At 47.5% G+C, this 26,209-nt stretch overlaps 8 protein-coding genes across 8 annotated transcripts; 3 read left to right on the top strand and 5 right to left on the bottom strand.

Annotated features, from left to right (window-relative positions):
• Positions 1 to 207: 207 nt before the first annotated feature.
• Positions 208 to 9,403, bottom strand: LOC132707908 (uncharacterized). The gene is made up of 6 exons (XM_060679930.1): positions 9,024 to 9,403; positions 7,327 to 7,556; positions 4,369 to 4,446; positions 4,204 to 4,313; positions 3,805 to 4,143; positions 208 to 2,812 (listed from the first exon to the last, which is right to left on the bottom strand). Exons 2-6 carry the CDS (start codon positions 7,508 to 7,510, stop codon positions 515 to 517), a joined length of 3,009 nt encoding a protein of 1,002 aa, XP_060535913.1. The 5' UTR covers positions 7,511 to 7,556; positions 9,024 to 9,403; the 3' UTR covers positions 208 to 514.
• Positions 9,404 to 9,739: 336 nt separating this feature from the next.
• On the bottom strand, positions 9,740 to 10,589 carry LOC132707587 (mediator of RNA polymerase II transcription subunit 29). The gene is made up of 4 exons (XM_060679493.1): positions 10,278 to 10,589; positions 10,166 to 10,227; positions 10,034 to 10,118; positions 9,740 to 9,987 (listed from the first exon to the last, which is right to left on the bottom strand). Exons 1-4 carry the CDS (start codon positions 10,473 to 10,475, stop codon positions 9,775 to 9,777), a joined length of 558 nt encoding a protein of 185 aa, XP_060535476.1. The 5' UTR covers positions 10,476 to 10,589; the 3' UTR covers positions 9,740 to 9,774.
• Positions 10,590 to 10,989: 400 nt separating this feature from the next.
• LOC132707586 (V-type proton ATPase subunit E) lies at positions 10,990 to 12,060 on the top strand. The gene is made up of 3 exons (XM_060679492.1): positions 10,990 to 11,147; positions 11,216 to 11,391; positions 11,441 to 12,060. The coding sequence occupies exons 1-3, from the start codon at positions 11,115 to 11,117 to the stop codon at positions 11,910 to 11,912; spliced, it is 681 nt and encodes a 226-aa protein (XP_060535475.1). The 5' UTR covers positions 10,990 to 11,114; the 3' UTR covers positions 11,913 to 12,060.
• Positions 12,061 to 12,252: 192 nt separating this feature from the next.
• On the top strand, positions 12,253 to 12,855 carry LOC132707398 (stress-associated endoplasmic reticulum protein 2). Its single transcript, XM_060679243.1, has 2 exons — positions 12,253 to 12,478; positions 12,544 to 12,855. Exons 1-2 carry the CDS (start codon positions 12,395 to 12,397, stop codon positions 12,652 to 12,654), a joined length of 195 nt encoding a protein of 64 aa, XP_060535226.1. The 5' UTR covers positions 12,253 to 12,394; the 3' UTR covers positions 12,655 to 12,855.
• Positions 12,856 to 13,213: 358 nt separating this feature from the next.
• Positions 13,214 to 14,273, bottom strand: LOC132707796 (uncharacterized). The gene is made up of 3 exons (XM_060679742.1): positions 14,098 to 14,273; positions 13,896 to 14,048; positions 13,214 to 13,542 (listed from the first exon to the last, which is right to left on the bottom strand). The coding sequence occupies exons 1-3, from the start codon at positions 14,119 to 14,121 to the stop codon at positions 13,219 to 13,221; spliced, it is 501 nt and encodes a 166-aa protein (XP_060535725.1). The 5' UTR covers positions 14,122 to 14,273; the 3' UTR covers positions 13,214 to 13,218.
• A 266-nt stretch (positions 14,274 to 14,539) lies between these two features.
• Positions 14,540 to 22,803, top strand: LOC132707147 (mediator of RNA polymerase II transcription subunit 23). The gene is made up of 6 exons (XM_060678858.1): positions 14,540 to 15,335; positions 15,391 to 16,514; positions 17,401 to 18,099; positions 19,361 to 19,975; positions 21,765 to 21,884; positions 21,942 to 22,803. The coding sequence occupies exons 1-6, from the start codon at positions 14,772 to 14,774 to the stop codon at positions 22,726 to 22,728; spliced, it is 3,909 nt and encodes a 1,302-aa protein (XP_060534841.1). The 5' UTR covers positions 14,540 to 14,771; the 3' UTR covers positions 22,729 to 22,803.
• Positions 22,804 to 23,259: 456 nt separating this feature from the next.
• LOC132707149 (18S rRNA aminocarboxypropyltransferase) lies at positions 23,260 to 24,206 on the bottom strand. The gene is made up of 3 exons (XM_060678861.1): positions 24,067 to 24,206; positions 23,471 to 24,016; positions 23,260 to 23,416 (listed from the first exon to the last, which is right to left on the bottom strand). Exons 1-3 carry the CDS (start codon positions 24,140 to 24,142, stop codon positions 23,376 to 23,378), a joined length of 663 nt encoding a protein of 220 aa, XP_060534844.1. The 5' UTR covers positions 24,143 to 24,206; the 3' UTR covers positions 23,260 to 23,375.
• Positions 24,207 to 24,546: 340 nt separating this feature from the next.
• On the bottom strand, positions 24,547 to 26,111 carry LOC132707148 (phytanoyl-CoA dioxygenase domain-containing protein 1). Its single transcript, XM_060678859.1, has 4 exons — positions 25,667 to 26,111; positions 25,452 to 25,601; positions 25,027 to 25,294; positions 24,547 to 24,976 (listed from the first exon to the last, which is right to left on the bottom strand). The coding sequence occupies exons 1-4, from the start codon at positions 25,688 to 25,690 to the stop codon at positions 24,555 to 24,557; spliced, it is 864 nt and encodes a 287-aa protein (XP_060534842.1). The 5' UTR covers positions 25,691 to 26,111; the 3' UTR covers positions 24,547 to 24,554.
• Positions 26,112 to 26,209: the final 98 nt, after the last annotated feature.

Below are 26,209 nucleotides of genomic sequence, written 5' to 3'. Positions count from 1 at the left end.
TGGGATAAGGATTTTCTTGTTTTTAAATTGAACTGTTAAATGGAACGATTGATTCCGATTGCACCCCCTTTTGAGCATCATCCACTCTTTTAAAACAAAATTATGACCCATTACATTGTTTTTTTTTGTGTGTTTAATGTGGTGGCGTTGCCTATTTATCGAAAAGGTGGTGCAAGGGAAATTAAAGGAAATGTAAGGTTAGAAATACTCGCAATTATACTTCTGTCGTGTTTATTGATATATTTTAAATAGTCAAACAATCTTTAAATTACATACAGTATATACAGAGAAACAAATAACACTTAACAATACACCAACGATTGCTATTACTCGATGACACATGGAGGTAACTGCGTTGGATATGCCGTATTAGTAATAAAATTTTCCAACAACAATGTGAAAAATAGTAAAATATATAATAAAAGTGAACGATATATATATATATATATAAACGATGTTTCATCTATTTAGACTTGAGCGTTCCTTAACCTGAGCTTACCTGAAATTAACTACGTCACTTGTCCTTGCCGACGGTCACGTTGGTGACGTTCGCGGGGTTGAACACCCACTGCTTGAAGCCGCTCTCCGCGCTGCCGTTGGTCGATATCTGGACGGCGTCCGAGGCGGCGTCGTGCTTCCTGGGGGCGATGGGCGGCCTCCCCGACGGCGTCGGCAACCCCGACGGTATCTTGGAGTTGTTGCGGATCGAGGTAACGGTCACGTTCTTCGGCGGTTTAATTTTCGACGCGAAAGGCGTAGACGTGGACATCAACTCCAGGATGGCCCTCTCGTTCTCGTTGTCCAGGTTGCGCGAGTCCCGCCTCTCGGGACTCATCGGCGGCGTCTTCGCCGTCGTCGCGATGGGGATACGCGACTTGGGCGGCGTCGTCGCCGTCGAGTCCCTCCTCTCGAAATTCGAGCGCAGCAGCTCGAACGAGTGTCGCTTTTCCGGCGTTTTCCGGCCGCCACCCTCGTAGCTGGACGTGCTGAACCGCATCTCGGGCAGCCGCTTCAGCTGCTCCTCCGCCATCTCCTGGATCTTGCTTACCTGCTTCTCGATCTCGCTCGGCTCCTCGTCCGCGATGATCGGCCGCGGCTCCTCCCGAATAAACTCCTCCAGGTTGTTTTCGAAATTCTGCATGTTGCTCTCGAAGTTCTCGAGCCGCGATTCGAAATTTTTCACGTAGTTTTCGAACGCGCTCTCCAAGTGGTCGCCGTTCGAGACGGCCTCGTCCCGACCGGGAGCCGTGAGCACCTGGATCTCGGTCACGTACGTCTTCTCCGGACCGTCGACTTCCAATCGGGAGAACGTGCTCTCGACGATCTCCACCACGTCCCGCGCGGGACGAACGTCCTCCTCCGGGGCCGCGTCCGCGACGCCGACGTCGTCGATAGCGGCGACGTAAAGTTCGCCCGGCTCGTTGACGCTAAATTCGAGGCTGTGCAGGTTCGAGCCGCCGTTCTCCGCGACGACGACGTGGCTCGTAACCGTCGCGTGCCGCGATACTTTCAGGTCGTCGGGCACGTTGGTGTCGTGCTCGTATCGCGTCCGTTCGTGGTGCAAAAACGCGTCCGTCGCCGTTTTCGCGTCGCCGACGTGCTTGGTCTCGTCGGGGACGTTGCCGATGCCGTCCATCACTTCTTCCACGAGGGTCGGCGATCGCGGCGGCGATTCCTCGATCTCCCACTCGTCCCGGATCAGTTTACACGGCGCGCTCTCGTCGCCGACGGGTTCGTCCCCCGGGTCCCGGTGCGGCACGCGCTGTCGCGACTTTTTGCCGCCGAAGACGAAGCGGCGCTTCGGCTCGGACGCGAGCACCGTGACGCCTCGGATTTCGCTCTCGTCCGGCCATATCGCGTTGGTGACCGTCTCCTCCGGCGTCTCGCGCTTGATTTGGTTGGCGAGGTCGAGGAGCGCGTCGAATTGCGGCTCGGATCGCCTCCGTCGATCGTTCAAGATGACGTCCTCCAGGTCGCCCCACTCGGCGGACGTTTTCAGTCGGTTCCTCTGGCACGTGTTCAGACCGTCCAGGATCACCGAGAGTCTCGGCTCCTTGTCGATGATCAGATTCTCGGTCTCGTCGTAGATCTTTTTTTTCACCAGGTTGGCGCCCGACGCGTCGGCGATGTCCAGGCTTTGGGCGCGCTCCAGCGCGCCCGTCTTCGACCTGGCCGGCTTCAGCTTGGACAGGTCACCGGTGCTAGCCGTCTTGCGCTCCTCGTCCTCCGACTGGTGGACGGTGACGTCGCCCGGATTGAGCTCGATGGTGTTCACCGACGACAGGTTCCCCGCTTCCTCGTCCGAGTCCGAATGGTACGCGGGTTCTCGTTCGGGAGGCGGCGCGGGCGCGGGCCCTTTGCCCTTCTTCTCGGATTCCGCGACCTTTCGGTTCGACCTGGCGGCGTTCGCCGCCTCCGCCAAGTAGTCGGGTATCTCTCGCGGTACCCCGTTCTTGTCGCGCTCGATGTCCGAGTCGCCGCGTTCGAACTCCGCGGACTTCCGCTCCCTTTTCCTAGGCTGCGGCCGATCTTCCGCCGCGTCCGCGTCGTCCGCCTCCAGGTTCAGATTGTTCTCGTTCTGCTCCTCGATTTTCGGGCTCCCGTCCACCCCCGGGTGGGCCGGAGGAGGTTTCGCGGCCGTTTGCACCTGCGCCGCCGTCACCACCTCCTCCGGGTCCGGTTTCCTCGCCTTGGACCTTGGCGATTTCGACTCGAGCCTATCGGGGAGGGCCGCGGGACCGCCCATCGACTTTTGCAAGCTGGAGTAGTTCGAGCCGGACGAGTAGTCCTCGCCTCTCGCGGACTTGGTTATCTGCAACGTGACGACCCACCTGAGCACCACGCCCATTTGTTCTGATACTCCTAAAAATATTGAACACGGAACTCTCCCCTGGTGGTAAGTAAATTCTAAACATCAGAATCCATCAAAAACGGTTTTGTGGATGTAAACATAAAAAATTCCTATTTTGAAACAGCTAGAATTCATGCGCAAACACCTCATATTTAATATTAACCAACAAATAGCCTGTATGGAATGAAATGAGAAAATTCTATAAGAATCTGTGCATTCCGCTGAATGCAAATAAAAAAGTGGCCATCTCCCGAAGAGCCTCCAATAACCCCATAAAATAAATTGAAATCTTATTGAACAAAAGGAGATATTGAGAACCTGCTTTCTCACTGCTGACGATGCCCATTGCATATTTTTTAGGAGTCGCCATAAAAATAGATAACAAGACAGGATGAAATTGAATGGAGACAGGTAGGTGTATTTTAAATGGCTATTGGTCAGACAAAAAATAACAAGGCGAAGCTGGGAGTACGCCTAGACGTGCTATGGCTGGATCACTGAGTGATGAAATATCCAATAAAATCATTAAAGAGACAGAAAGTAACTGACATCTCAAAACGTATGGCCCTGTTGGAATGACGAAATTATGTAAAAAAGATCGCGGAAAATCCATGGAAAGCACATTTCATGACTCCAATTGAACAACAAATTAAAAAAGGAACAGCGACGATAATATTATTGAGGAGAAAGATGATTGGATTAAATAGATAGCTTTAGTTTATTTCGGCGGGAGGTATTCTATACCCAAACCCAACGAATGCACTCAAAGAGGGAAGGTCTAAAGATTAATATAAATAAAACGAAATTTCTGGTTGTTTCGGTTTAAGTATTTGAGCGACTTTTTTTGAAGCTAAATACCATCAAGAGGCTGCAGAAATCTACATGACACTTTAAGAAGAAGAAGAAGTTCCTTATGGTTCAAAATGATAATAATGATTTGGACAGTTTCTTACGTGGTACAAGTCGGTGCAAGATGCGTTGCGGTAGACGGGGTGACGCGGGGTGCCCGAGGGGCCGTGACCGCCGCCGCCGCCGCCGCTCTTGGCCTCGACCATAACCTCGTAGGGGCTGGCGTAGCTGAGGATGGCCAGCGCGTCTTCGTACACCATGTGCTCGAAACTGATGGTCACGCTTCGAATGCGATCTCCGGCGACGAGTTTGCCGGACTCGAAGGCGGGTCCACGGTGCAATACGTCCCTCACGTAAATGCCGTCCTTCATATTGCCGCACACGCTAAATCCCAGGCCGGTAAAGTCGCGGCTCTTCAACGCCACCACTTTAACCTCGCAATTCTAAAAAAAAAGGGGCAAGGGTTTAGCCCAGCGCAGCGCTCGCCGATTCCTTATCACTACCTCCAGGACGGAGTCGTCCAAGGCGCGTTTCTTTTCCGGTCTCGCGGCGAGCGCCGCCAACGGGGCCCACGGCGTCCACTTGGGCGGTTTCTCGGAAACGAGCGTCGCGTCTGAAACGACGCATTGAAGTATTGCGGGGTCGCGACGTCGCAAACCGATACTCACCCTTAAATCCGGGATTGTCGAACGCGAAGTCGCTTTTCGGACCTTTCTCGGGGTCGCTTTCCAAAATCAGGTGGCTGCCTGCAACGTCAAGCGCCAAATGTTACGGCTTGTTCACCCGCATATACTTCGACCAGAAATGTAGTGCTTTTACAACCGACCCCGCGATTAACTTTGCCCACTGTTTATTACTGCAAAACCGCAGCCCCTTATAGAACACCCTACCGAGCAGACCCCAAACCATTCCAGGATCGGCCTAGCAATTTATCTACCTACACCGCAGTCGACGGAAAATAGCGGCCTGGGCGCATATTGCAGGTATTGGTGGTCACGTGACCCTAATAGATCCAGGATTGAAATAGGCTGCATCGCAATAAAATGGTTTCCTAAAGATTACCTCTAATATCTAAAAGTATTTAAAAACTTATTTTACAGTCACGTATTATTTATTATATTAGTATCAAAACATGCAATGCAATGTAGGTGTTATTGTCGTCAAATCTTACAATCGATTTAAACAAACTTATCTCCCAGTCATGAAACCTTTGTGGCATTTTCAAAGGTTTTTTGTGTCTCTGGGCTTGCTTTTAACGCAGCGTCTATTTGCTCTGTTTCGACATCACCTAAACGAACAACATTGGGCTGTGTTTGGGTGAAGTACTTTGGGGCATTCTCGAAAATAGTTGGCACAGCACCTTCCGCCAATTTTGGCCTCTCGCGAGCATATTCTTTGTGCTCTCCTTTAATTAGGCACTTGTCAATCCAAATAACATCTTTCTCTGCAAAATGTTTTATACATACAGCTGGTTTCTTTAATTGCTAATATCATGAGGTATCTTTCTTAGTCAAACTTCTTTTTGATTCGGGTCAGATGGTACACTGAAAGTGGAAACGGGTCCCGTTTCTTCGAACTTGTAATTTGAGCGACACCCAAAAACACAACAACATCGCGGCATGTTTGCACTGTTCTTTGTACTTTCTGGTACTTGGTTTTTATCACAAATGCCCACGGGTTTTCTCAAACATTTATCAAAAAACCGTTGCGGTCCATCTCAGGCAAGACCTTCATAATAGAAAATAAAACGATCCTGGGAAGTTCTGCGGTTAAGGTGCTGCAAAACACTTAAAATGTCAAAGCAATAAATGCACTATATTTTTGGTCGTATTATACAACTGTTGCAAATGTTAAATTATGATTTTATATTTTAAGAGTTAAGTTAACAATGTCTATTTTGTGTTATGTGCCTTTTGGTTGTGGTCTGTGTTTTTTGTTTTGACCAAAAACTAAGAGAGACAGAAAACAACGGAACTGTGGTGGTGGTGAACATGTTTTAAGGCATAAAGATTCAGTTAGTTAGAATTCCGTTTTATCATTTTTTAACAGGACATAATCATCATTAATCAGAATGGCTACGTCGTTTTCCATCGGCAGAGGATCCTCTTTTGCCATTTGGCTTCCAACATTCAATTACTTATGGAACGGTGTTATACAATCGAGAAATTAAATTTTAAATGCTTAATCTTACTGTTAAAACTACCGGGATCGTTCAGCCCATATATAATCTAGTAGAATTTTCTTCTAAAAACTTTTCACAAACAGTTGGGCAAGATTACTATGACCATTCGCCCATTTCAAAATTACGCTGCGGTAAGGCCAATGTTTCGCGAAAGTGAAAATCTCTTTTTCGGGGGGTCTGAGTTGAACGTGAAAGCACAAGGGAAATATTTGGATAATCCTACGGTTTATATATTTAGTCATAGATAAAAAAAAAATACAAGTTGACCCAAACATGGATCTTTAATTTTCCAAAATTCAAGACCTAGATTTGTTTTAAGTTATTTTTAAAATACAATTTTAAACAAAACTCAAAAGAATTTGATTTTCGGTTTTGTTATACTTTTTATATTACTAGCCAAAATGGTGCTATTGTTGTGATTAAGTTGTTCCATCAATATAATAAATAACTACCACTAAAAACTAGCAGTATTTTTGAAATAAATAATTGCACACTTGTTAATTCTACATGGCCGGACTATATAGATAATAAATAATATATAATTAATAAATTCAGCTGTTTAGCAACGCCGTGTAGCTGACGACCGCAGTTAAAATTTCTTCCACTAAAAAGTACTTTAAGTAAGTACTAAAGAGTACTTTAAGTTTCCACGCCCGAGATCCACCATCTCCGTGGCAACAAGCATTCCTAACCGGCAACTTATATCCCCATCTGGCGGTACACCGTAAAATTAGGAGGTTTCGATGGGTCCAAGTAAGATGGCGCAATTACGAAATCGATGTATCGGTAATATTTTATTATATTAACGGCGGAGAAGACGCGTCTCGGTCGAGAGGAACTCGCGCGCGCCGCTGCCCACTTAATTATGCGAAAACGCCGCCGCACGACTAGAGATTCCTTTTGCATTTTTTCGAAGGCGAGTTTGTTTACAAATAAACGCCCATCCTTTTGCTGTGTACTAACTAGTTTTATTATTGTTTGTTATTTTTTACATTTAGTTCTGGTTCTGGTCAGTTTGTGGGCTCAGAAGATGGAACGCGTATGCAAATGTATGCAATACGGTAGTTTTGGTTAGTTTGATCCGTATATGCGTCGAATCTGGGGCGTCCTTTTGCGGCGCAACGAACGGATGTAATATAAAGATGGTTCTAAAAGGCGCGGGGATTGGTATGACCCGCGCGTTCCCGTATAATAACGACTTCCTCCGCGTCCGTATACGTCCGCGTGTTACGCAAAAGAATGTCGGATAGGTTCGTGTCGTCTCGCGAGCGCACTCGGCGTCGCAGGTACTTATTCTTTCGTAGAAAGCGCAGGGAAAGAAGAATTTCTCAGAAAAATCTCGCGCCGACAGGAAACAGTTTCCCGCGTGTTCCACTGACCACGTTTCGCTCGCAATTAAAGTCGCCACGTCGATTTATAAATATTTATATTTAGCGTTCGTCACCTTTGATCATCTGCCGCCGACGCCTGTGCAGAAAGTAAAGCAGCGCCGCGACGGCGACCAACGACAAAACGGCCGTCAGAACGACGGCCGTCGCGATGCTACCGCCCCCGTAGCACGGCGATTGAGCCTCCTGCGCCGCCGCGACCGAAAGAGTCGCGACGACGACGTAGACGACGACGGTCATGGTGCTCGATCCTCAGGTCCTCGGGTCGGACATTGCCGCGCCGCGTCTGCAACATAGATAAAGAAATGAAACTGTAGTTTAAATCTGAAAGAGAATCTATCATAGTTTGCATTACAACCGCTTGTCGCTAGCGTCGCAAACAAATGACAGTAAAACTGTCTGCGTCATTTCATTTTGTTTCCCGTTTACTGTTAGTTAAAACTAATGTGTAGTCCTACGAATTGTGATATTCGTCAAAAAATATTTTCATAATAATAAAGTAAGTGTCTAGAATGGCATATTGAATTTTATTATATTACGACAAATCCATTGGGTTTTAGGGACCCTACAATGTTTGTGAAAACTATATTTCATGAATTTTTAAATAAATGAATCTAAAAAATAAGTTTTTTCCATTGGCCATTTTATAGAAGAAAACCAGCGCCCCATAAAGTTGTTTCACTCGCATCACCGTTATTTGATTATGTAAATTCGGTAAAAGTTATTAACGAAATGAATTTTCATAAGTACGGGCCAAGTAAATGAATAGCGGCGAACGTGAGAATTCCCGCAAATTCATATTTCGGTCGGTAAAATTAGGTTCACACCCCAGTCACGTTTCCGTTGCAGTTGGCCGTGTATATTTACATCTCCTATCTGTGGCGTCGCTCGGGCAGTGTGTCACAGCCTCCGCGACGACGCCGGGATTTTAATCGCCGAGTTGCGGTTAGACGCTGGAAAGTTTCGAACGCCGCGGGGGGCAGCCGCGAAACCGGTTCGCGAGAATTAATGCCCGGTTTCATAAGCTCGGGCTAAATTAATTTGAGTTAGCCCCTGGCCGGACGTCGTAATTCCGGCACGAAAAGAAGAAAAAGCTTTAATTTTGTTTCAATTTTTCAGGGGCGTGGTTCGGTTAGCAAGACTTACTTAATGCAGAATAAACATCCATTGGGATGGGCCATATTGCCTTGCGAAGCGGTGCCCAAATAAAGGGTAAAAAGAAAAAGCTTACAAAACCGGCCCTTAATCGAGTTTGCTTCGAATAGTACGTGACCTACGTCTGTGACGTAGTACTTTTCAAACGGGGTCGTCGGGAACGACGGGTCTCCCGTGACGTCACGATTTCTCAACGTCGCCCCGCAACGCAAATATTTGCGCAAACACGGCGCTCGTTCGCTGCTATTTACGCCGCGTTACCTTGAGGCCGGCTTAGGAAAAAATGTCCCGTATAATTGCCGCATTTCTGTGCTGCCGCACGTCTCGGCCACCGATTAGGTTCCCGAGATACGGAGTGAAAGTGAACCCGGGAAACTACAGCCAACGGGAGCCCTACGATAAGGAACAGCTCGCACTCTTTTTCGCGCCTCAAAATATCTCGACGTTCCCTTTCCGCCTTTGGGTCATATTCGGCCGTACGAGATTAGCCGCTGGTACGGTATTGTCGAATTAACATAAATCGTTCGAGAGGAGAGAACCTGTTTGCATATCGCGCGTATTTTCGACGTCGTCGAAATTCCGACGATCGAACGCGTACCTGCTTTGAAGCGTTGGTCGCGGCGCCGTCACGGTTTCCTCGCTTTTCGAAAACGGCGGCTCGGCAAAACGAAAATCACGCGGCTGCAAACAAACGAAAACGCACACACGGAGTTGGTACGGCGCGGCTCGCTGCAGCGACAGCACGTTCTCGCGCAGGTGGAAAAGTCGTACTGAACGGTCGACAGGTGTGCCGCAGGTAGGTATGCGACGGAGACGAAAATTTTCGACCGCCCGGGGGTACGGCTTGAACTTGCCACCTCATTCGCGCGGGCTCGCTCGGATCGGACGCCGTTTTTCGGTTACGGACGCGACATAAATGCCCGAATCGCTAATTGTTACCGATTTCAAGGTTACCGCGGCGATACGTAGACACTCTCCTTCGTTATTACAGGTACTATCGTGTGCAACAGCCGCTAAACTTGAAATTTTCGTCAGGAATTATCTCGGCGGTAGAGCGCCATCTCTTAGCAAACGCGTAAACCGACAGGCAGAGTGCGTGGCCGAGTGCCCCGACTAAACTCGGCACGCAAAAAAAGAACGTTGCTTCGCTCTTCTGTGCGTCCGGCGGTGCTCTCTGTTCGTCGTCGGATGCCGCGAAATACAGCAATTGTATTTAGTTGAATAAATCAATTCGTAAAAATGCCGAGCGACACGCCTCGCCACAAAACCAATTCCATCGAGACATCTATCGTTTACACAAGAAAACAAGCTGCTAACGGAACCTTTATTATTAACTAATAATGATAATGTCAATCCGACGGAGAAATGTTCTGGGCGGCGGCGACCAGCGTGTCGTGGATTTCTTTGGTGTAGGAAACCTGCGCCCCGACCGTCGCCAAAAATTGGGGGTACGTAAGGCTGTTGTCGTTTATGCCCAAGTTCTCGTTTCGGGTCGACACCACAGGCAAGTTCAAGTAGCGGTTGCTGCTTTCGGCCTGCGTGAGGCACTTTAAAGACGTTTTCTGAAACCGAAGATTAGAGGCGCCGAGAGTAAACAAAATCGCGTACCAGATGAAGCTCTATCTGGTCGCATATCGAGTAAAACTCCTCTAAGTTCTTGTCGAACCGCGGGAGTTGCATGTCCATCGCCTTCCTACAAATCGAAACTTACTCCACGACAACAATCGTCGCTTCACTTACTGTGAACCCGAGTCCACTTGGCTGTTTTGGCTCAACGTCTGCGCCGCCGTTTTGATTGTGCTCTACCGAACACACTTTTAACAGGGGAGTTACTAAAAAAAATTAAACTTACGGCCAGAGTATCCCGTAGGGGGCCGATCAGCGATTTGATTTTCGAAATGTTGTCTAAGGGCTGCGGGGGTTGCTGCTGCTGGATCTGTTGCAGCTGCTGCGCCTGCTGCAGCTGCTGCTGAGCCTGCTGCTGTTGCATTTCCTGTTGCTGCTGCTTTGTGACGCAGAACTGCATCGTTTTGTCTTGCAACGAAAACATTGCGCTGGTCCGATATCGTATAAAAACGCGGCGAGTATTTGTTTGGAGTTTACGTTTTTAATAGATGGTCAAACTTTATCTGTGGTCGCCAAATGTCATGCAGCTGCGCAGTGTTGCCAAACTCCTATATTTATTCGATTTAACCAGGAAACACAAAATGCCAATATTATGGTTACATTTGAACAGTGTGTTCCATAATGCAACATTTAGAAACTTCTAAGCGAAGAATTTGATTTCGCCCATATTTCTAATAAAGTTCTTTTTTTGCACAATCAATGAACCATACATAGAACAATGGAACATGCTAAACAAGGGTACCTGAGCCACCTATCGCTACATGCCAAAACTAATAAAATAATTAGTCAAAATAGCGTTCGAAAGTAGCTTAAATCCTATAAACTTTTAACTTTTCTTTTTCTTGCGCCAGCTGCTAAAAACACCAAGTATTTTCTGCGAGGCTACTGATAAAAAAAAGGTCGTTAAACGAAACCCGATGTGAACTTTCGAAATGTCACATGTCATTTGCCAAGAATCATATGATCTCGGAACTTTGTAGTTCAGGCAAGTGAAGGCGTAGTCTCTATCTATTAAGCGAATTACTTTGGTTTTCGAGCTCGACGGATCTGAAACCGCTTCAATATGGCTCTCAGCGACGCAGACGTTCAAAAACAGGTAAAATAGTGATTTATTTATGTATTTCATTATTATTGCGTTCCTTTTTTTCGGTGCTTCTCCTCCAGATCAAGCATATGATGGCTTTCATCGAGCAAGAGGCCAACGAGAAAGCTGAAGAGATAGATGCCAAAGCCGAGGAGGAGTTTAATATCGAAAAGGGGCGCTTGGTGCAGCAGCAACGTCTCAAAATTATGGAGTATTACGAGAAGAAGGAGAAGCAAGTGGAGCTGCAGAAGAAAATGTAAGTGGTTCAATGATGTTTCGCTGGTTTCCGTCACCGGCTGTTTTAGTCAATCGTCGAATATGCTGAATCAGGCAAGGCTCAAGGTGCTCAAGGTCAGGGAAGACCATGTGAGGGCCGTATTGGAAGAGACGCGTAAAAGGTTGGGCGAGGTGACTAAAGATCAAGGTCGCTACGTCCAGATATTGGAGTCGCTGATCCTGCAAGCATTGTATCAGCTGTTCGAGTCGACAGTTACTGTAAGGGTCAGACCCCAGGATCGCGACTTGCTCAAGTCCATTCTGCCCACAATTTCGAAAAAGTATCAAGATATCACCGGCAAAGACGTCAAGCTAGTGATCGACGACGAGGTCCAGTTGTCCCACGAGACCACAGGAGGCATCGAACTGTTGGCGCACAACAACAAAATAAAAATTAACAACACGCTGGAGGCCCGTTTGGATTTGATCTCTCAGCAGCTCGTGCCCCAGATACGTACGGCACTGTTCGGCCGCAACGTCAATCGCAAATTTACGGATTAGATAGTTTTCGGTGCATTCCTAGTATTTGTAAAACTATAGTTAAGATGTTATGTATTCCACTGTATTTGATGTATGTATATAATCCACCGCTGTATTTTGTTGGAATAAAAAATCTGTTGTCGAAATAAAATCCGACGTTGCCTTTTAATTTTTTATTTTCATATTTTTTCGTAACACTATTCAGTACGAGCAGTGACGTAACCCAAGTTCCTCGTTCCAGACACCGCCGTTGATGTTGATAGATTGGCTCCCGTCCGCTGAAAACTCAGTGATTTAACCGTGGTCACAGAAACGACGACGCTCGTGCGCTTCTACGTGTCGCATGACAGCTCACCGTGTTATTTGTTGTCGTTTCCTTCTATTCCTCCCGAACGTCACTTTGAAAAACGTCTCCGTGGCGTTTACACGCGGCTATCGCTCGGATAAACGTTTACGTCGTGCTCGGTTTTCGCGTAAAGATTTTTTAACGAAGAAAAGCAATAATGGCGCCCAAACAAAGAATGCGCATCGCCAACGAGAAAGCTAGTAAAATGGTAACGATGCGGGGCAACGTACCCAAATCATCGGTAAGTATAACTCAACCATATTGTTCGTTCCAGTCGGACTTGTCGAATTCCGTTTTAATTTATAGAAACAAGATAAAGATCAGTCGCCGGTGGGCCCCTGGCTCTTGGCCCTGTTCATCTTTGTCGTCTGTGGCTCGGCTGTGTTCCAAATAATCCAGTCGATCAGGATGGCGTAGGACCTCTTCAAGTCTAGGTTAAATTTTCACTCTTCCAAATTTGAACCTCTCTTTGTCATTACAAAAGCGTTATGTTTGTGTACATATATATAAAGAATATCGTTTAATAAGGGCGTAAACATATCTGTGGGAGATATTCATGCTGTAGCATTCCATGGGTTGCAGTTTGTGTTTTACAATTTAATATATTTTACTTTGACAGTGGCGTTTTATTGGTACGGTCTGTGGCTTATGTGATTAGTCGTTAATAAACGACCCTCTGAATGTGACGTAGTTAATTTTTATGTATTTGTAATGAGGTATCGAACTACGCAAAAAAAAACGATTCGGTGTAATGTTTGTGTGCTGATAACAAAAGCCGAACTTCGATGATCGAAAAATACACTAGCGGCGTGCACCGGAGTAATGAATATATATCTGTTAAATATGTACCTTGAGAAAGTTGACAACGAAAATTTCTTTGTTTATTTTGCTGCCTATTTATTTTTAAGAACAATAAAAACAATTTACTTGGACAGGCAGTAAAAATTCGGGAGGAGGCACAAAAAAAAGACAGGCGACTATTTATTTGTTCGAAATTGTATAAATTACCGGAGTTTCGTTAAATGTGACCGACCTTCTCGAACGTTCGTTGGTGTGGGGTACCGTTAAATTTTGGGGACCGCGCAACGACAGCAAGGAAAATTTTCTGATGCTGTCGCGCAAACTGGACACTCGCGGAAACGCGGAATTTCGCGAAGCCGGCGCCCCGTTGAGAAAATTCTCAGTTATCGCGTCGTTTAAATGGTGCAGGGTGATTTCGACTACGAGTTTGGCGTCGCAGTTGGGATTTCGTTCGAGGAAGATGAGCACGTGCCGCAGAACCCTCATCTCCTGCTCCTGACTGATCTGAAATTCGATACCTATTTGGTTACCAGATAAGACGGTTATGCCTATGCTAATAAACTGAGATGCGCATGCGCGGCCAATTGACATATTGTCGACCAATGAGAGCTCGCGACGTTCAATAACCAACATGGCCGCTGATAGTTCGTCAGTTTAGATACAGCAGAATGGCAGTAATTTCTCAAAATTTGCTCCGTTAAGCGTCCTGGAAAAATGAGTTGAGTGTGGTAGAGATCGCCGTTTAGAAAAATTGCAGGTTACTGGGTAAAATTTGGGGCCACACGACTTTATGAAAATTCACGGCCGCCCGAGACGCATCGGTTACTACTATATTAACGAACCAAAACTTTACTTACCTTGTTCAAAGCGCGGCGGATTTTTAATTCGTCTTTGGTGCTCATCCAGTAAGTTTGCGAAGTTTTTTTCGTAAACAACCAGGTGTAACTGTTATTGTTGACGAACGCGCGTTCCGCTAGTTTGGCGTGTTGGAGCTCCATCAGAATTTGTATCTGAAACGGGGCGTATTCGCTACAACGTACGAGGGCGCGTAACGCTCACCTGTTGAACAAATTGCGACTTCATCCCGCGAACGGTGCCGACGGAAAAATAATACAATCTATCGAGAAGGAAACAGAGTTTGGGGTGTATTCCTGTTGTGTCTTATAACGTTTTGTTGCGAGACTGATTGTTTTGTAAATATAATATTCTATTTGCCGCCCCAACGCGCTCGCTCGTATTACGATCCGATTCTAATAAGCGCGAGATAAAGAGCAAAGTAAATAGTTATTCGATTTATAAATATAGGATTCCGTTTTATTATATCTCTAATTGGGCTTTCGGGCGTTCCGTGAAAATATTAGAGGGTAAATCGATATTGTATGTTTGGTTGCCTATTTACAAGCAGAGAAAAAGGAGCAGCGTCCAATGTTACAAGTTTTGTTTTAGTTGCTCTAAACTCTCTCAGAGAAGTACGTTGTCGGTGGCAGCGCTTCCAAAATTTTAAATAAATTGCATAGGATTCCGTTTTATTGTATCTCAAATTGGGCTTCCATGAAAATATTATATTGCAAGAGTCTGTTTGCTCGGTTGCCTAGTTACACAAAGGGATAAAGCAACAGATATTCTCTGCTAAATATTTTGTTTTGGTTATTCTAACCTCTATCAGAAAAGTGAATGGCATGTAGGCAAATATTGTAATACCTAATTACTGAGAGCGAGTGCGGCAAAAAATAATGGCGGACGCTCTGTCCGCTGTCCTAAACGGCATATTACGGGTGGAAGGTATAGAGGAAGCATTCAGCTGCTTCCTCGTCCATCGTCCGGAGGCGGAGGCTCATAAAATCGCGGGATGGCAGCAGGAACTGGCCAACATATTCCGAAACGTGCCGCCGGAACAACTGGACGCGACATTGCGTCAGTTCCTTTACGTCACCTCCACCTGCTCGCCGAGCCAGCGGCAATTGCTCATGGGTCTGCTCGAGTCGTCTGTGAGAAACGGCTCGTTGCCGGCGAGAAAACTGTGCGAGTTCCTCGTCTGCAGCGAGACGCTGCAGCACAACAACTGCGATTTTTGGATCGAGTGCTTTCGACTCATTAACAGTATCATCGAGTTGGTAGAGTACAAGGGCGTCAGGGAAATAATGAAAGGTTGTTGCGAGAAGGCCAAGGCGTTGCCCTGGAGGCTTTCGTCAGGGTTGCGACCCCAAACGCGGGCATTGATGGACGTGGCTGGGAAAATTATGAATCGGACCGCGTGTCTTTTACCCGGGTACCTCTTGGTCAACGAGCTGCAAAAGGTGCGTGCTTGAGGTGCGTCGTCGCCTCTTTGGTCACAAGCGTTCGAGTTTCCAGGCATATTCCGAGTGTCCCCATTGGAGTCTCGCGGCGCTATTTACGGACTACATCGACAGTTTTCGCGCGTGCGCCCAAATGGTGTCGATCGTGGGGCACGCCCAAATGCGGCCCGTGGTCGAGCACAGCGGCTGCCCGGAACATCTCGTCAATCCGTGGAAGCTCGACCCGTGCACCTTACGTTTCACCCTCAAAGGCACGTTGCCCTACGAGCCCGAGCTGCTGGAGAAACAGACGGGATTATTGCGGTACGTGCTGGAGCAGCCGTACAGCCGCGACATGGTGTGCGGCATGCTGGGGCTGAACAAGCAGCACAAGCAGCACTGTCAGGCCATCGAGGAGCAGCTCGTCGAGCTGGTGATCGCGGCGTTGGAGCGCACCGAAACCGAGGGCAACGAGACGGACGGACTCTGGCTCCACCTCTCCTCTCAGCTGATTTACTTTGTCCTCTTCCAGTTCGCCAGTTTTCCCAACATCGTGATGTCGCTGCATTCCAGATTGCAGGGTCGCGAGTTGAGACGCGGCCGCGACCAGCTGATGTGGGTGCTCCTCCAATTTATCTCGGGCTCCATTCAGCGTAACCCCCTCTCCAATTTCCTGCCCGTTTTGAAGCTCTACGAGCTGCTGTTTCCGGAGCAGGAGCACCCGCTGCCCGTGCCCGATTTTAATCAGCCGCAGTGCACGCGGCAAATGGCGATGACCTGCATATGGATCCACCTGCTGAAAAAGGCGCAGACGGAGCAGAGCAACATCAGCTGGCCGCTGCCCGGCAAGCTGCGAGCGCACCACGAGTTCCTGCAGCACCTGGTGCCTCCCAGCAACACGTCGTTGGCGATGGGCAACGACTACCGCATCGCGTTGCTGTGCAACGCCTACAGCACCAATCAGGACTATTTCAGCAAGCCGATGGCCGCGCTGGTCGACACGATCCAGGGCAACCCCAAGGGCTCGTCGCAGAGCGTGCCGTCGCTGCCCACGTGCCCGCTGAGCATGGCGGTGCTCGACTCGCTGACGGTCCACTCCAAGATGAGCCTCATACACAGCATCGTCACGCACGTCATCAAACTCGCGCAGAGCAAGTCGGGCGTGCCTTTGGCGCCGGCGCTGGTCGAGACTTATAGCCGGTAAGTTCAAAGCAGTTCAGATGTATCGCTTATCAGTTTGCGTTGTTAATTAAAGCGGCTAGTAGTTCAAATGTACCGATCAGTCCAGGGAAAGAGATCGGGGTTTACGGCTATTTGCGATAGTACAGGGTGTTTAAAAAAGACGCGGCAATATTTAAGAGGCTGATTCCTCACTTCCATTTACAAAAAAAGTTGCCACAAGTGTAGGTTAATTTTAATTTTAAATAATATTTATGAGAACCTTAACTAAATGAAAATTAAAACTACTTTTATGGGAAGTTTTTACATAAAATGGTCTGAGGATTTAATATATAACAGTGCCTTTTTTTAAACACTGAGTCCATTATTTCGATCTCTACGAAACAGGGAGCGATTCATACTGCCAACAAAATGTGACCCATTTCCATTTTCAATCCTCCTTATTTCTTAGTTAGGATTTTTTTTGCCTTTAATTAATTCGTTTATAAATTTCCACTGCCTTTTCCGATCTGTACCGGTTTGTTCCCATTTTTTTCTTGAAAAAAAAAGTGCTTTAGGACAATTAATTTTTTTGATCAGAAAAGGGGTTATACAGTGTGTCACTTATTTTCAATTATTCCAAAAATTACTTATTTATCCCCGGCGTTTCATCAAATGAGTCTATGATCGGAAACACTGTCACAGTAACTAACCACAGCTAATATTTTTACTCGCTTATCTGTCATTCTTGTTGCACAGATTCACATATACGAAAGCGATTATTCATATATTCATTGACCTCAGGAAGGTTCTTTTTTAATAAGCTTATGTTAATGTTAATGTTAATGTTCAAACTTGCAAAGTTATATTTTGAATTAGTACCCTTATGTTTTATGATACATTATTTTCGACGTCCCGCGTCCCTCAGCCTGTTGGTGTACACCGAGATCGAATCGCTGGGCATCAAGGGCTTCATCAGCCAGCTGCTGCCCCAGGTGTACAAGTCGCACGCGTGGGGCACCCTGTACACGCTGCTCGAGATGTTCAGCTACCGCATGCACCACATCCACCCCCACTATCGGGTGCAGCTGCTCAGCCACCTGCACTCGTTGGCGGCGGTGCCGCAGGCCAACCAGACTCAGCTCCACTTGTGCGTCGAGTCGACCGCCCTCAGGCTCATCACGGGCCTGGGGAGCGGCGACGTGCAGCCCGAACTCTCCCGGTTCCTCGCGGAACCAAAAACGATCGTTTCCGCGGAATCGGAAGAGTTGAACCGGGCTCTGGTGCTGACGCTAGCTCGGGCCACCCACGTGACGGGCTCGGACGGCTCGTGGTGCCACGACCTGCTCGTCACGATCGCCCAGAGCACGCCCCACGCGTGGGCCCCCCACACGCTCGACTGCTTCCCGCGCGCCCTCGAGGAGTTCTTCACGCAGCACGCGGTGCCCAAGGAGAACAAGGCGCAGCTGAAGAAGGCGGTCGAGGAGGAGAACCGCAAGTGGGCCTCGATGAACAACGAGAACGACATCATGGCGCATTTCGGGGTGCCGGGCGCGCCGCCCCTCTTCCTCTGCCTCCTGTGGAAGATGCTGCTCGAGACCAATCACATCAGTCCGATCGCTTACAAGTACGTGGGGCGGGGATTTTTCCCACAGTTGCAAGGCCATTATACAAAAAGGACTATAAAGAAAGGAAGGATAAAGGTTACAGGGGCGTTCAATAACTTTTTTGGGTTTCCAAAAGAGTTAGCCCGTACACGAAGCTATCAAAGTTATTGCCTTATTTTTTGACTACTCATGACTATTAGAAGCGATCAAGCGGGGTCACAAGAAAGATGTTAGTGATAATTCTCTGCATGGCGTCATATTAATGATATTGTTATGACCACGCAGAGAAGAGGTTTTCATTTAATTAAGTGAAAACCGTACATGGCATTAAAAAAAAAAAAACAAGAAATTAAATTCCTTTAGAAATCATTCGAGCTGGTCAGAATAATTTTTATTTTAAGAGAAATCAGTGCCTGCCAAGGAAGACGTATGAAATTCCATATGGCCGACACGGGTGTATTTGTAAAAAAATTGTGCTACACAGCTGTTCCTCTTGACGTGTCAAATTTCATTAAAATATTTAAAATGTTATTCCAGATATTAAAAAAATATATTTTATTATCCTGTATCTCAAAAGATTTCGAACACATGCGCATATGAAATTTTTTTTTTCTACTCCCGTCTGTACCCATCGATCTAGCGTGCGGGAAGGCGTCCTAGAAGTTTTGTAAATAGTATGGCAACGGTTTGTGGAAGTTTCTTTCAAAAATTAACTTATTTTTAATCAATCGATGAGGGGCTATAGCTGGCGATCCTTTTTTTTTGGAGGAATGGACTTCATGAATTGAAAGGGGTGCGCTGGGCCGCTACTTTTTCTAATGTATTCGGCAAGCTATCAATGTTTGCGGACGAAGTGGAACTTTTTACAAGTTCTGATGTTCATCAGTTGAATGGTTCCAGATCTAAATGTGAAAGGAAGATGCGGATGATAAAATTAGTCGTTTTCTCATATAGACAATTGCTTTAAAATTTTTGATATTTGTGTGGTACTTCCTATAGACAATTTCAACGGTCAATTGGTGGAATGTTAATATTTGACAGCCGTTGTCAAAATTGATAACTCCCATGCCCTGGCAAATTTGGAAGACGCTCAATTTTCAGCTGTCAATATCTCGAAAACAGTTGAAAAGAAGCCACATGAAAAATATCAAGAATTTTCAAAATATTTTTAAAATATCGTTTACCATCTGTCATCAACGCGAATCAAGCCATATACAGGAAATTTTGTATTATGTTTCATTACGTTCATGTGGCTTTTACGATATTGTGGTGGTCCTGCAGGATATTGGAGCGGATCGGGGCGCGCGCCCTCTCCGCCCACCTTCGCAAATTCTGCGACTGTCTGGTGTTCGAGTTTAGCAACTCGCCGGGCGGGCAGCACGTCAACAAGTGCGTGGACACCATCAACGATATGATCTGGAAGTACAACATCGTCACCATCGATCGGCTGGTGTTGTGCCTCGCGCTCCGCACCCAGGAGGGTAGCGAGGCCCAGGTGTGCTCCTTCATCATCCAGCTGGTGCTGCTCAAAGCGACCGAGTTTCGCAACCGGGTGTCCGATTTTGTGCGCGACAATTCGCCCGACCACTGGAACCAGACCAACTGGCACGAGAAGCACCTCGAGTTCCACCGGAAGTACCCGGAAAAGTTCGCGCCCGAGGAGCAGTCGAGCGGCTACCATCCCTACTTCGGCAACGTGTGTCTCCGCTTCCTGCCCGTCTTCGACATCGTCGTCCATCGCTTCCTCGAGATCGCCCAGGTGCAGAAGAGTCTCGAGATCCTGCTCGAGCACCTGGGCTGCCTGTACAAGTTCCACGACCGGCCCGTCACCTACATGTACAACACGTTGCATTACTACGAGGCGAAGCTGCGCGACCGTCCGCCCCTCAAGCGCAAGTAAGACGCCGTTATTCATGTAAAACAGTTTAATGAACAATGTAAAGATAATTGTACACCCGTCTCACTGCTCCGTATTATGTGGAAGGTGTTTTACAACAGCGTATTTGACTTGTTATCACCAAAATTGGAGTTGAGCAATGGGGATTTTTTTGCCATTATGGCGACGACACTTTCATTTGTGACAACAAATTTTCTGGGTTGATCTTCTGAGGCTCCTCTGCACATACAACAGGTTACAAGGTTACGTCTACATCTTAGAGCCTCGCGCGGTCCATACTTTGCTCGGTTGGGTATTTGAAAATCACCTTTACATTTTTTATATACTTATAAAGAAAAATCCATGCTTATTTGCAATGAGGGGATATGAATATAATATCCCGAAACAATGTTAGCACGTCTCGTTTCGTATAAATAGTATAGGTGTAGATTCTGCAATATTTAAGGGTGCGATCGTTTTATGGAAAATGTACCCGCGGACGTACGTACGAATTTTATTTTTAACCAATGACCTTGCGGCATTCAACAATCCAACATGGCCGCTGACAGATCGTCATACGGCATTTTTACAACAACGTTTTCTCAAAATATGCCTAGATCTCGCTAAAATGTTTTTGGGAAAACGAGTTAAGTGTGTGGAAATTACAGTTTAGAAAGAAAATATTAGATAACTACGAATTAAAGCAACTTTTTTTTCCGGACTTAGTGGCCAGTTTGTTAATCTTTTTTACCAATTTCTTATGCAAACATTGTATCTCGCTATTTGAAAACAAAAATTATGAATATTATTACATAAATGTAATTAAAAAACCGCTTGCTTGAAAAAAGTCACTTTCGTGTTACTGTCACTGACAGGTGACAGTCGTCCCATCCCGTATACGCAGCGTTAGTTCGCTAATAATTAATCAAACAAATCGCACAGACGTGGCAATTTTTGATTTTTTTTTGCTTATTCTCGCATCCACACAAAAATTATTTTCTCGAAAACTGTTAACCCGGTCGGGTTAAAATTCGATTCTATAACTTTTATCTTAAGCTTTTCTTCGATTATGTCTAGGGCGTTTAAATTACGGGCAAAAATATAAAAGATACTGAAAATTGCGTCCTCCAGAGAGAGAATTATTAGCCCTAAATCAAAAGTCAAAATCAAAAATCGGCTCAAACAATATCATAGGCCGCGTCAAGAGCTACAATTTTTGTATTTACGTTTTTTTTTGCGTCTATCACGTCCCTTCTTGAGATATTTGAAAAAATATCATAGTCTCAAAAAATATATATTCTATCAAAAACTATTTACTCTGTTGGAAAAATTAATGGACCGGGATACGTGGGATGTACGTTTTATGCATTATATACAAGGTGTGTGGTTTATGTTTGCAAAATATTTAAAAGATGAACGGCAAAAGGTGGGACAATTTGGTTTAAACAGTAACTGTGTGGAGGGGTACAATTTTCTATTTACAGATATATTTTTAAAAAGTATCAATTGAAATCGTGGTGCTTTAAAATGTAAAAATCAGAACATAACCAACAAAGCAACACTGAACGATCTGATTTTCGACAGAACAGAACAACTAGACATGCGCAAACGCTACTAACCATTTTTTTTCTCTTGAACTAGGACATGTATTTTTGAACCCAGTCCGTGGCTGAGGGTAGCTTAGTAAAAGTGCGGTTTGAGCCGGGCCTTAAAGGGCTCGTGTGCAATAACCCCCGAGATCCTGACAGTTGATTCACTGTACCTCTCTTAATCCTACTCAACAACAAACGCTTTTGCTCCCACCCTTAGGCTGGTCGCGGCAGTCCTCGGCAACCTGAAGGAGACGCTGTCGGAGCCCTATCAGGCGTTCCTGCGCAACACGGACGAGGTGTGGCTGCCCGAGCTCGACTACTACATCCAACTGGTCAAGTAAGCCCCCCGCCCCCCGGCCGCGCGAGCGCGTACTAAACTTTTCGCGCGTCGCAGACGCGTCGTCAACGTGCTGAGCGGCTCCGGGGCCAACTCGAAGACCGACTGGCGCTTCAACGAGTTCCCGAACGCGGGGGCCCACGTCCTCTACACCGCGTGCGTCGAGCTGATGGCGCTGTCCGCGGGCCCCACAGCCGTCGCCAACGGCCTCCTGGACGTCGTCGCCAAGGGCTACGTGATGATCCCGCCCGCCGACGTCCACCAGTGGATCAACGCCATCGGCCTGATCCTGTCCGCGTTGCCCAACAGCTACTGGGGCGTCCTGCACGAGCGTCTCCTGACGACGCTCGCCGAACTCGACGCGTGGCCTTTCGACTGCTCCCCCTTCAGGCTGTTCAATTTCAAGGAGACCCACACGGGGCTCCTCCACAACCGGTTCAGCTACGTGCTCGCGCTCGCGCACTCGGTGTGGCACCACGCGGGGCCCGGCCAGATCGCGAGCGTGCCCCGCTGGGTGAGGGAGTGTCTGCCCTCGGTCGTCCGCACCGAGGAGCAGTTCCTGTTCGTGTGCCACCTCGTGGGGCCCTTCCTGCAGCGCTTCAACATGGCCCTCGTCGACCTGACGAGCGCGCTGTACGAGCTGCTCGCGCAGGTGGACACGTCCCAGGCCGAACTCAGGCACATGGACCCCATCTGCGACCTGCTCTACCACATCAAGTACATGTTCGTCGGCGACAGCATGAAGAAGGAGCTGGAGGCGGTCGTGAGGCGGCTGCGGCCGCCGCTGCAGCTCCGGCTGCGCTTCATCGCGCACCTTACCTTGGAAGAGGTCAACGCCACTTGATAAATCGACCGTCGCCCTTTTTTAAGTTTTTATACATAGCGAAACCGTCATTATACAATCTGAGGAATAGGAAAACTATGTAGTTTTATTACGAGGGGGCTGTGTTATGCTTGGGTTGGGTAGGTTGTAGGTCAATTCTCAACGAAGGAAATGTTGATCACTTGATCACCACAAATTAACCAAAGGATTGGGTGGGGATTTTACTCCAAATCAGTGGTCAGCCGATCAGGAAAAACTTACCGGAAGGAAAAGAAAACTGGTGGCTAGGTAGCAAGCTATCCAGCTATCCAAACAAAACAGCAGCTGAACATTACCTGACCATGCTCAGCAAAAAGGTGGTGGACAATACACAACAACTCAGAATGTCCTTAGCTCCCAGTTAGGAGTGGAGCTTGAAGTGAGGGGGAGGCTGGATGAGTATGGCGAGACTACCTTCCTCCACTTACAGATATAGATTTGCAATTAAAGTGTAAAACTTAGTGATCTCCCCGACAGTAGCAGGGAGAGTTTAAAATTAAAACTACACTTGCGTTCGATTCAGGATTTGCTAGGTTAGGTCTGTTTTATTTTTTTCAAATCTTTACATTATTGGTATTAAGCAATCTGAGAAAAACTGGTCGTTTTCATTACGTGTCCCGCCATTTTCCCTAATCGCTGTCGCTGCTCGAACTGGGAAACGTCGGCGCGGCTGTAACCATTCAAAATCCTCAAAGTGTCACCGTCACTCTGCAATTGTTTTTACCTCGCCGATCCTCGTCGCGCCGCCGCTGCTCTTGTTCAATGTACCGGTTCTGTTCCTCGATCACGCTCCGCGAGTCCGCGCACCGCGAGTACGCTTCCAGCAGGTCGCCGTTGAGCGCGAAAAAAGCGTGGCCCCAGGAAAATTTGTTGAGGTAAAACCGCGCCTCCCGTTTGTACCCCGTGATGTACATGGTCGCCGCAAGCGCTTCCACGCAGCTCAGCTGCGAAGGTTTGCCATAATTGATGGGATTGGCGGCCACCAGGAAGGGTAACAGCCGGCCGTGGGCCGGCTTCAGAGCGGCCAGCGGAGTCTCGTCGATCCTAGCCCACGAGCAGTCGACGACCGCGAGGCCTTTCGAGGCCACGATTTCCCTGTCATGGGGCGCGACGCATTGTTCCGCTACGGGCGTCAGAACGATGCCCGGGAACCGCCGCTTCACCTTCAACGGCTTTATCAGCTTCAAGCGGGCCAGTTTGCGGCCCGAACACTTTTTCGGGTCGCACTGGTTAAAGTCCCACATCGCAACGGTGAAAGCGGCAGCATTTTCTGCAACGAAAACGAATACAGCGAGGCCGGTCACGCAAGTTAAGTTGTACCCCCGTCGCCAGACGAACTCTCATCGTCGCCGGACGCAGAACTCTGCGAATCGCCGGCGTTTTCATCTTTATCCATCGCCGGGGTGGAATAAAACAAGCATACGTGAGTTACCTATATTTGTTTACCGTTTTACTGGAAACCAACCAAAACTAACCATGGAACGCGTTTTGGATTTTGATGTAAAGCTGGGCCGACCGAATGCTTTAAAATCCACGAATCATTGCATTTTTCATTTGTAAACAACTCCTTCACGATTAGAATGGGAAACTCTTTTTTGTTGGCAATGAATACAACTAAAATGTAACAAGCGGCAAGACAAATTGTGAATATGAGCACCACGATCCGTGAATATTTCGAATCGCCCAGCTCTACGAGCACGGAAAATAAATTTGTCGAATTGCACGGGCACAGACGCCCGGTTGGAAACGCAGATCGACCGAGAGACAAATTAGAAAAATAAGCGTTCCGTTTATTTCCATCGATGAACTCAGTTTTTATACAAATTCAGAAAAGTTTTGTTGGGCGGCAGTTGCAACCAGTTGTCTTCGGGGTACGTCGTGCCTTTCCCCTCGATCACGTGGAAAGTGTACGCGTCCCTCGATCGGGACGATCGATTGGCTTCGCTAAAGTGAACCACCTGTCCGTGGATCAATATGCACGTGCCCTTGGTCACCGATACGGGTTCGAAGCTGCTCTTTTGATATACGGGGGCCGGAGAGTCGTAGACGAGCAGCTCCGGAGACGCAGGGTCGCGATTCCTACGGTAACGGCGGTGCACGCCGCTCCGGTGGGACCCCCGCGCGAACCACAGGCACCCGTTTTCGATGGTGGCGTCCTCCAACGCGATCCAAAAGCCCACAACGGAGACGGGCTCCGTGTACAGGTAGGACGCGTCCTGGTGCGGCTTCACTGCAATCGGCGTCGTTAGACCGGACGAAATGCGGCAACGCCGCGTTTACCTTCCGCGTCTTTGCCGGGGTTTTTAAATATGTACATGCTCTGCACCACGAGCGGCTCCTCGAAACCGAGCTGAAACGCGGCCTCTTTGACGCGCTCGCTCGTCGTCGCCCTGCGGAACACGGGATCGTGCTCGTGAAGGGCGTGAGCGATTTTGTTCAATGACGCGCGCGGCGTCCGCGTCAGCAACCCGCCGTCGCGGCCGACGGCGCCCGCGTCGAAAAAATAGCCGATCTTGTCGGCGCTCTCCAAGAAATATGTCGCTTTATTCTGAAAAGCGTAGCCGGAAGACCGAAAGTCAGAGATGAGTTCAATGTTCGACCGCAATCCAATGTTGCCGACAGTATACACTTGCCGGCAACGATGGATTACGGTCGCGCATTTAACTCCGCCAAACGGGCGGGCGCGACGTTGCCGTCCGTTTTACCTGTTGATTATCCGCCTCTTTGCCGCTAAAAATCGTCCGCTGCGCCTGATCCGGCATGTTGCCGATCAAAATTTGGATCTCGTCCTTCAGCTCGTCGACCTCTTTCTCGCTCAGAAAGTCCTCGAGCACCACGTAACCGTCCGAATCGAGCTAATTAATCGAGTCGCAGAAAGATAAACGAAACTTGGCATACACGCGTAGTTCTTTAGACTGACCTTTGACCTGATGCTCTCCTTCATCTTCGTGAAGTATTTCGATGACCGTTGCGCCGATATTACTGAATTTACGTATATAAAAGACTGAGTGAGGCGTACACGCGCAACTCTGCACTGACGGATATTTGAGAATCGACGACGCCAATCATCGAAATGGTATTTTCGATGTAGGAGGTCGAAAGCGATTGAGTAAGCGCACGCGCTCTCTCGATCCGAGGGCTTATGCGAGCCACGCTGCGTAATTGTTATGTGTAACTTATGATAACCTAAACTTGCACCAACTTTGGATAATAATAATACCTCGGCGGGGTTATTTTTAGTATCGTTACTTCACGCAGGATGTTGATCAAATTTGCGGTTATTAATAGAAAAGTCGTTCGTGCCTAAAGCAGGAACGAAAAAATTCGTCAGCATGCGATAAGTGTGTCGATGCTAAACACCCGTCGTATTGAACTCTTTACGTGACTCTCAAATTGATTAAAGTCAACTTTATGCTCAATTGCGCCATCTAACGTTTCATGGTGTAACGCCTGATGGAGGGGA

The sequence above is a fragment of the Cylas formicarius genome, unplaced genomic scaffold (genome assembly GCF_029955315.1).
Source record: "Cylas formicarius isolate icCylForm1 unplaced genomic scaffold, icCylForm1.1 PGA_scaffold_9__14_contigs__length_23061073, whole genome shotgun sequence".
NCBI lineage: Eukaryota > Metazoa > Arthropoda > Insecta > Coleoptera > Brentidae > Cylas > Cylas formicarius.
Note: the sequence above shows the minus strand (reverse complement) of the source record. Positions and strands in the feature narration are given on the sequence as shown.

Bases quoted from the DNA above. Each gene is read 5' to 3' on its own strand.
- LOC132707908 (XM_060679930.1), bottom strand. From the start codon at position 7,510: ATGACCGTCGTCGTCTACGTCGTCGTCGCGACTCTTTCGGTCGCGGCG. The intron at 4,314-4,368 runs GTGAGTATCGGT...GCGTCGTTTCAG, and splicing joins CGACAATCCCGGATTTAAGG to ACGCGACGCTCGTTTCCGAG. The intron at 4,144-4,203 runs GTAGTGATAAGG...CTTTTTTTTTAG, and splicing joins TGGACGACTCCGTCCTGGAG to AATTGCGAGGTTAAAGTGGT.
- LOC132707587 (XM_060679493.1), bottom strand. From the start codon at position 10,475: ATGTTTTCGTTGCAAGACAAAACGATGCAGTTCTGCGTCACAAAGCAG. The intron at 10,119-10,165 runs GTAAGTGAAGCG...TTCGATTTGTAG, and splicing joins CAAGTGGACTCGGGTTCACA to GAAGGCGATGGACATGCAAC. The intron at 9,988-10,033 runs GTACGCGATTTT...CTTCGGTTTCAG, and splicing joins ACCAGATAGAGCTTCATCTG to AAAACGTCTTTAAAGTGCCT.
- LOC132707586 (XM_060679492.1), top strand. From the start codon at position 11,115: ATGGCTCTCAGCGACGCAGACGTTCAAAAACAG. The intron at 11,148-11,215 runs GTAAAATAGTGA...CTTCTCCTCCAG, and splicing joins ACGCAGACGTTCAAAAACAG to ATCAAGCATATGATGGCTTT. The intron at 11,392-11,440 runs GTAAGTGGTTCA...CGGCTGTTTTAG, and splicing joins GTGGAGCTGCAGAAGAAAAT to TCAATCGTCGAATATGCTGA.
- LOC132707398 (XM_060679243.1), top strand. From the start codon at position 12,395: ATGGCGCCCAAACAAAGAATGCGCATCGCCAACGAGAAAGCTAGTAAA. The intron at 12,479-12,543 runs GTAAGTATAACT...TTTAATTTATAG, and splicing joins GCAACGTACCCAAATCATCG to AAACAAGATAAAGATCAGTC.
- LOC132707796 (XM_060679742.1), bottom strand. From the start codon at position 14,121: ATGAAGTCGCAATTTGTTCAACAG. The intron at 14,049-14,097 runs GTGAGCGTTACG...GCCCCGTTTCAG, and splicing joins AGTCGCAATTTGTTCAACAG to ATACAAATTCTGATGGAGCT. The intron at 13,543-13,895 runs GTAAGTAAAGTT...ATCGAATTTCAG, and splicing joins TCCGCCGCGCTTTGAACAAG to ATCAGTCAGGAGCAGGAGAT.
- LOC132707147 (XM_060678858.1), top strand. From the start codon at position 14,772: ATGGCGGACGCTCTGTCCGCTGTCCTAAACGGCATATTACGGGTGGAA. The intron at 15,336-15,390 runs GTGCGTGCTTGA...TCGAGTTTCCAG, and splicing joins TGGTCAACGAGCTGCAAAAG to GCATATTCCGAGTGTCCCCA. The intron at 18,100-19,360 runs GTACGTGGGGCG...GTGGTCCTGCAG, and splicing joins ATCAGTCCGATCGCTTACAA to GATATTGGAGCGGATCGGGG.
- LOC132707149 (XM_060678861.1), bottom strand. From the start codon at position 24,142: ATGGATAAAGATGAAAACGCCGGCGATTCGCAGAGTTCTGCGTCCGGC. The intron at 24,017-24,066 runs GTACAACTTAAC...TTTTCGTTGCAG, and splicing joins GAGTTCGTCTGGCGACGGGG to AAAATGCTGCCGCTTTCACC. The intron at 23,417-23,470 runs GTAAAAACAATT...GAATGGTTACAG, and splicing joins GCGCGACGAGGATCGGCGAG to CCGCGCCGACGTTTCCCAGT.
- LOC132707148 (XM_060678859.1), bottom strand. From the start codon at position 25,690: ATGAAGGAGAGCATCAGGTCAAAG. The intron at 25,602-25,666 runs GTCAGTCTAAAG...TCGATTAATTAG, and splicing joins AGGAGAGCATCAGGTCAAAG to CTCGATTCGGACGGTTACGT. The intron at 25,295-25,451 runs GTAAAACGGACG...TACGCTTTTCAG, and splicing joins AAGAGGCGGATAATCAACAG to AATAAAGCGACATATTTCTT.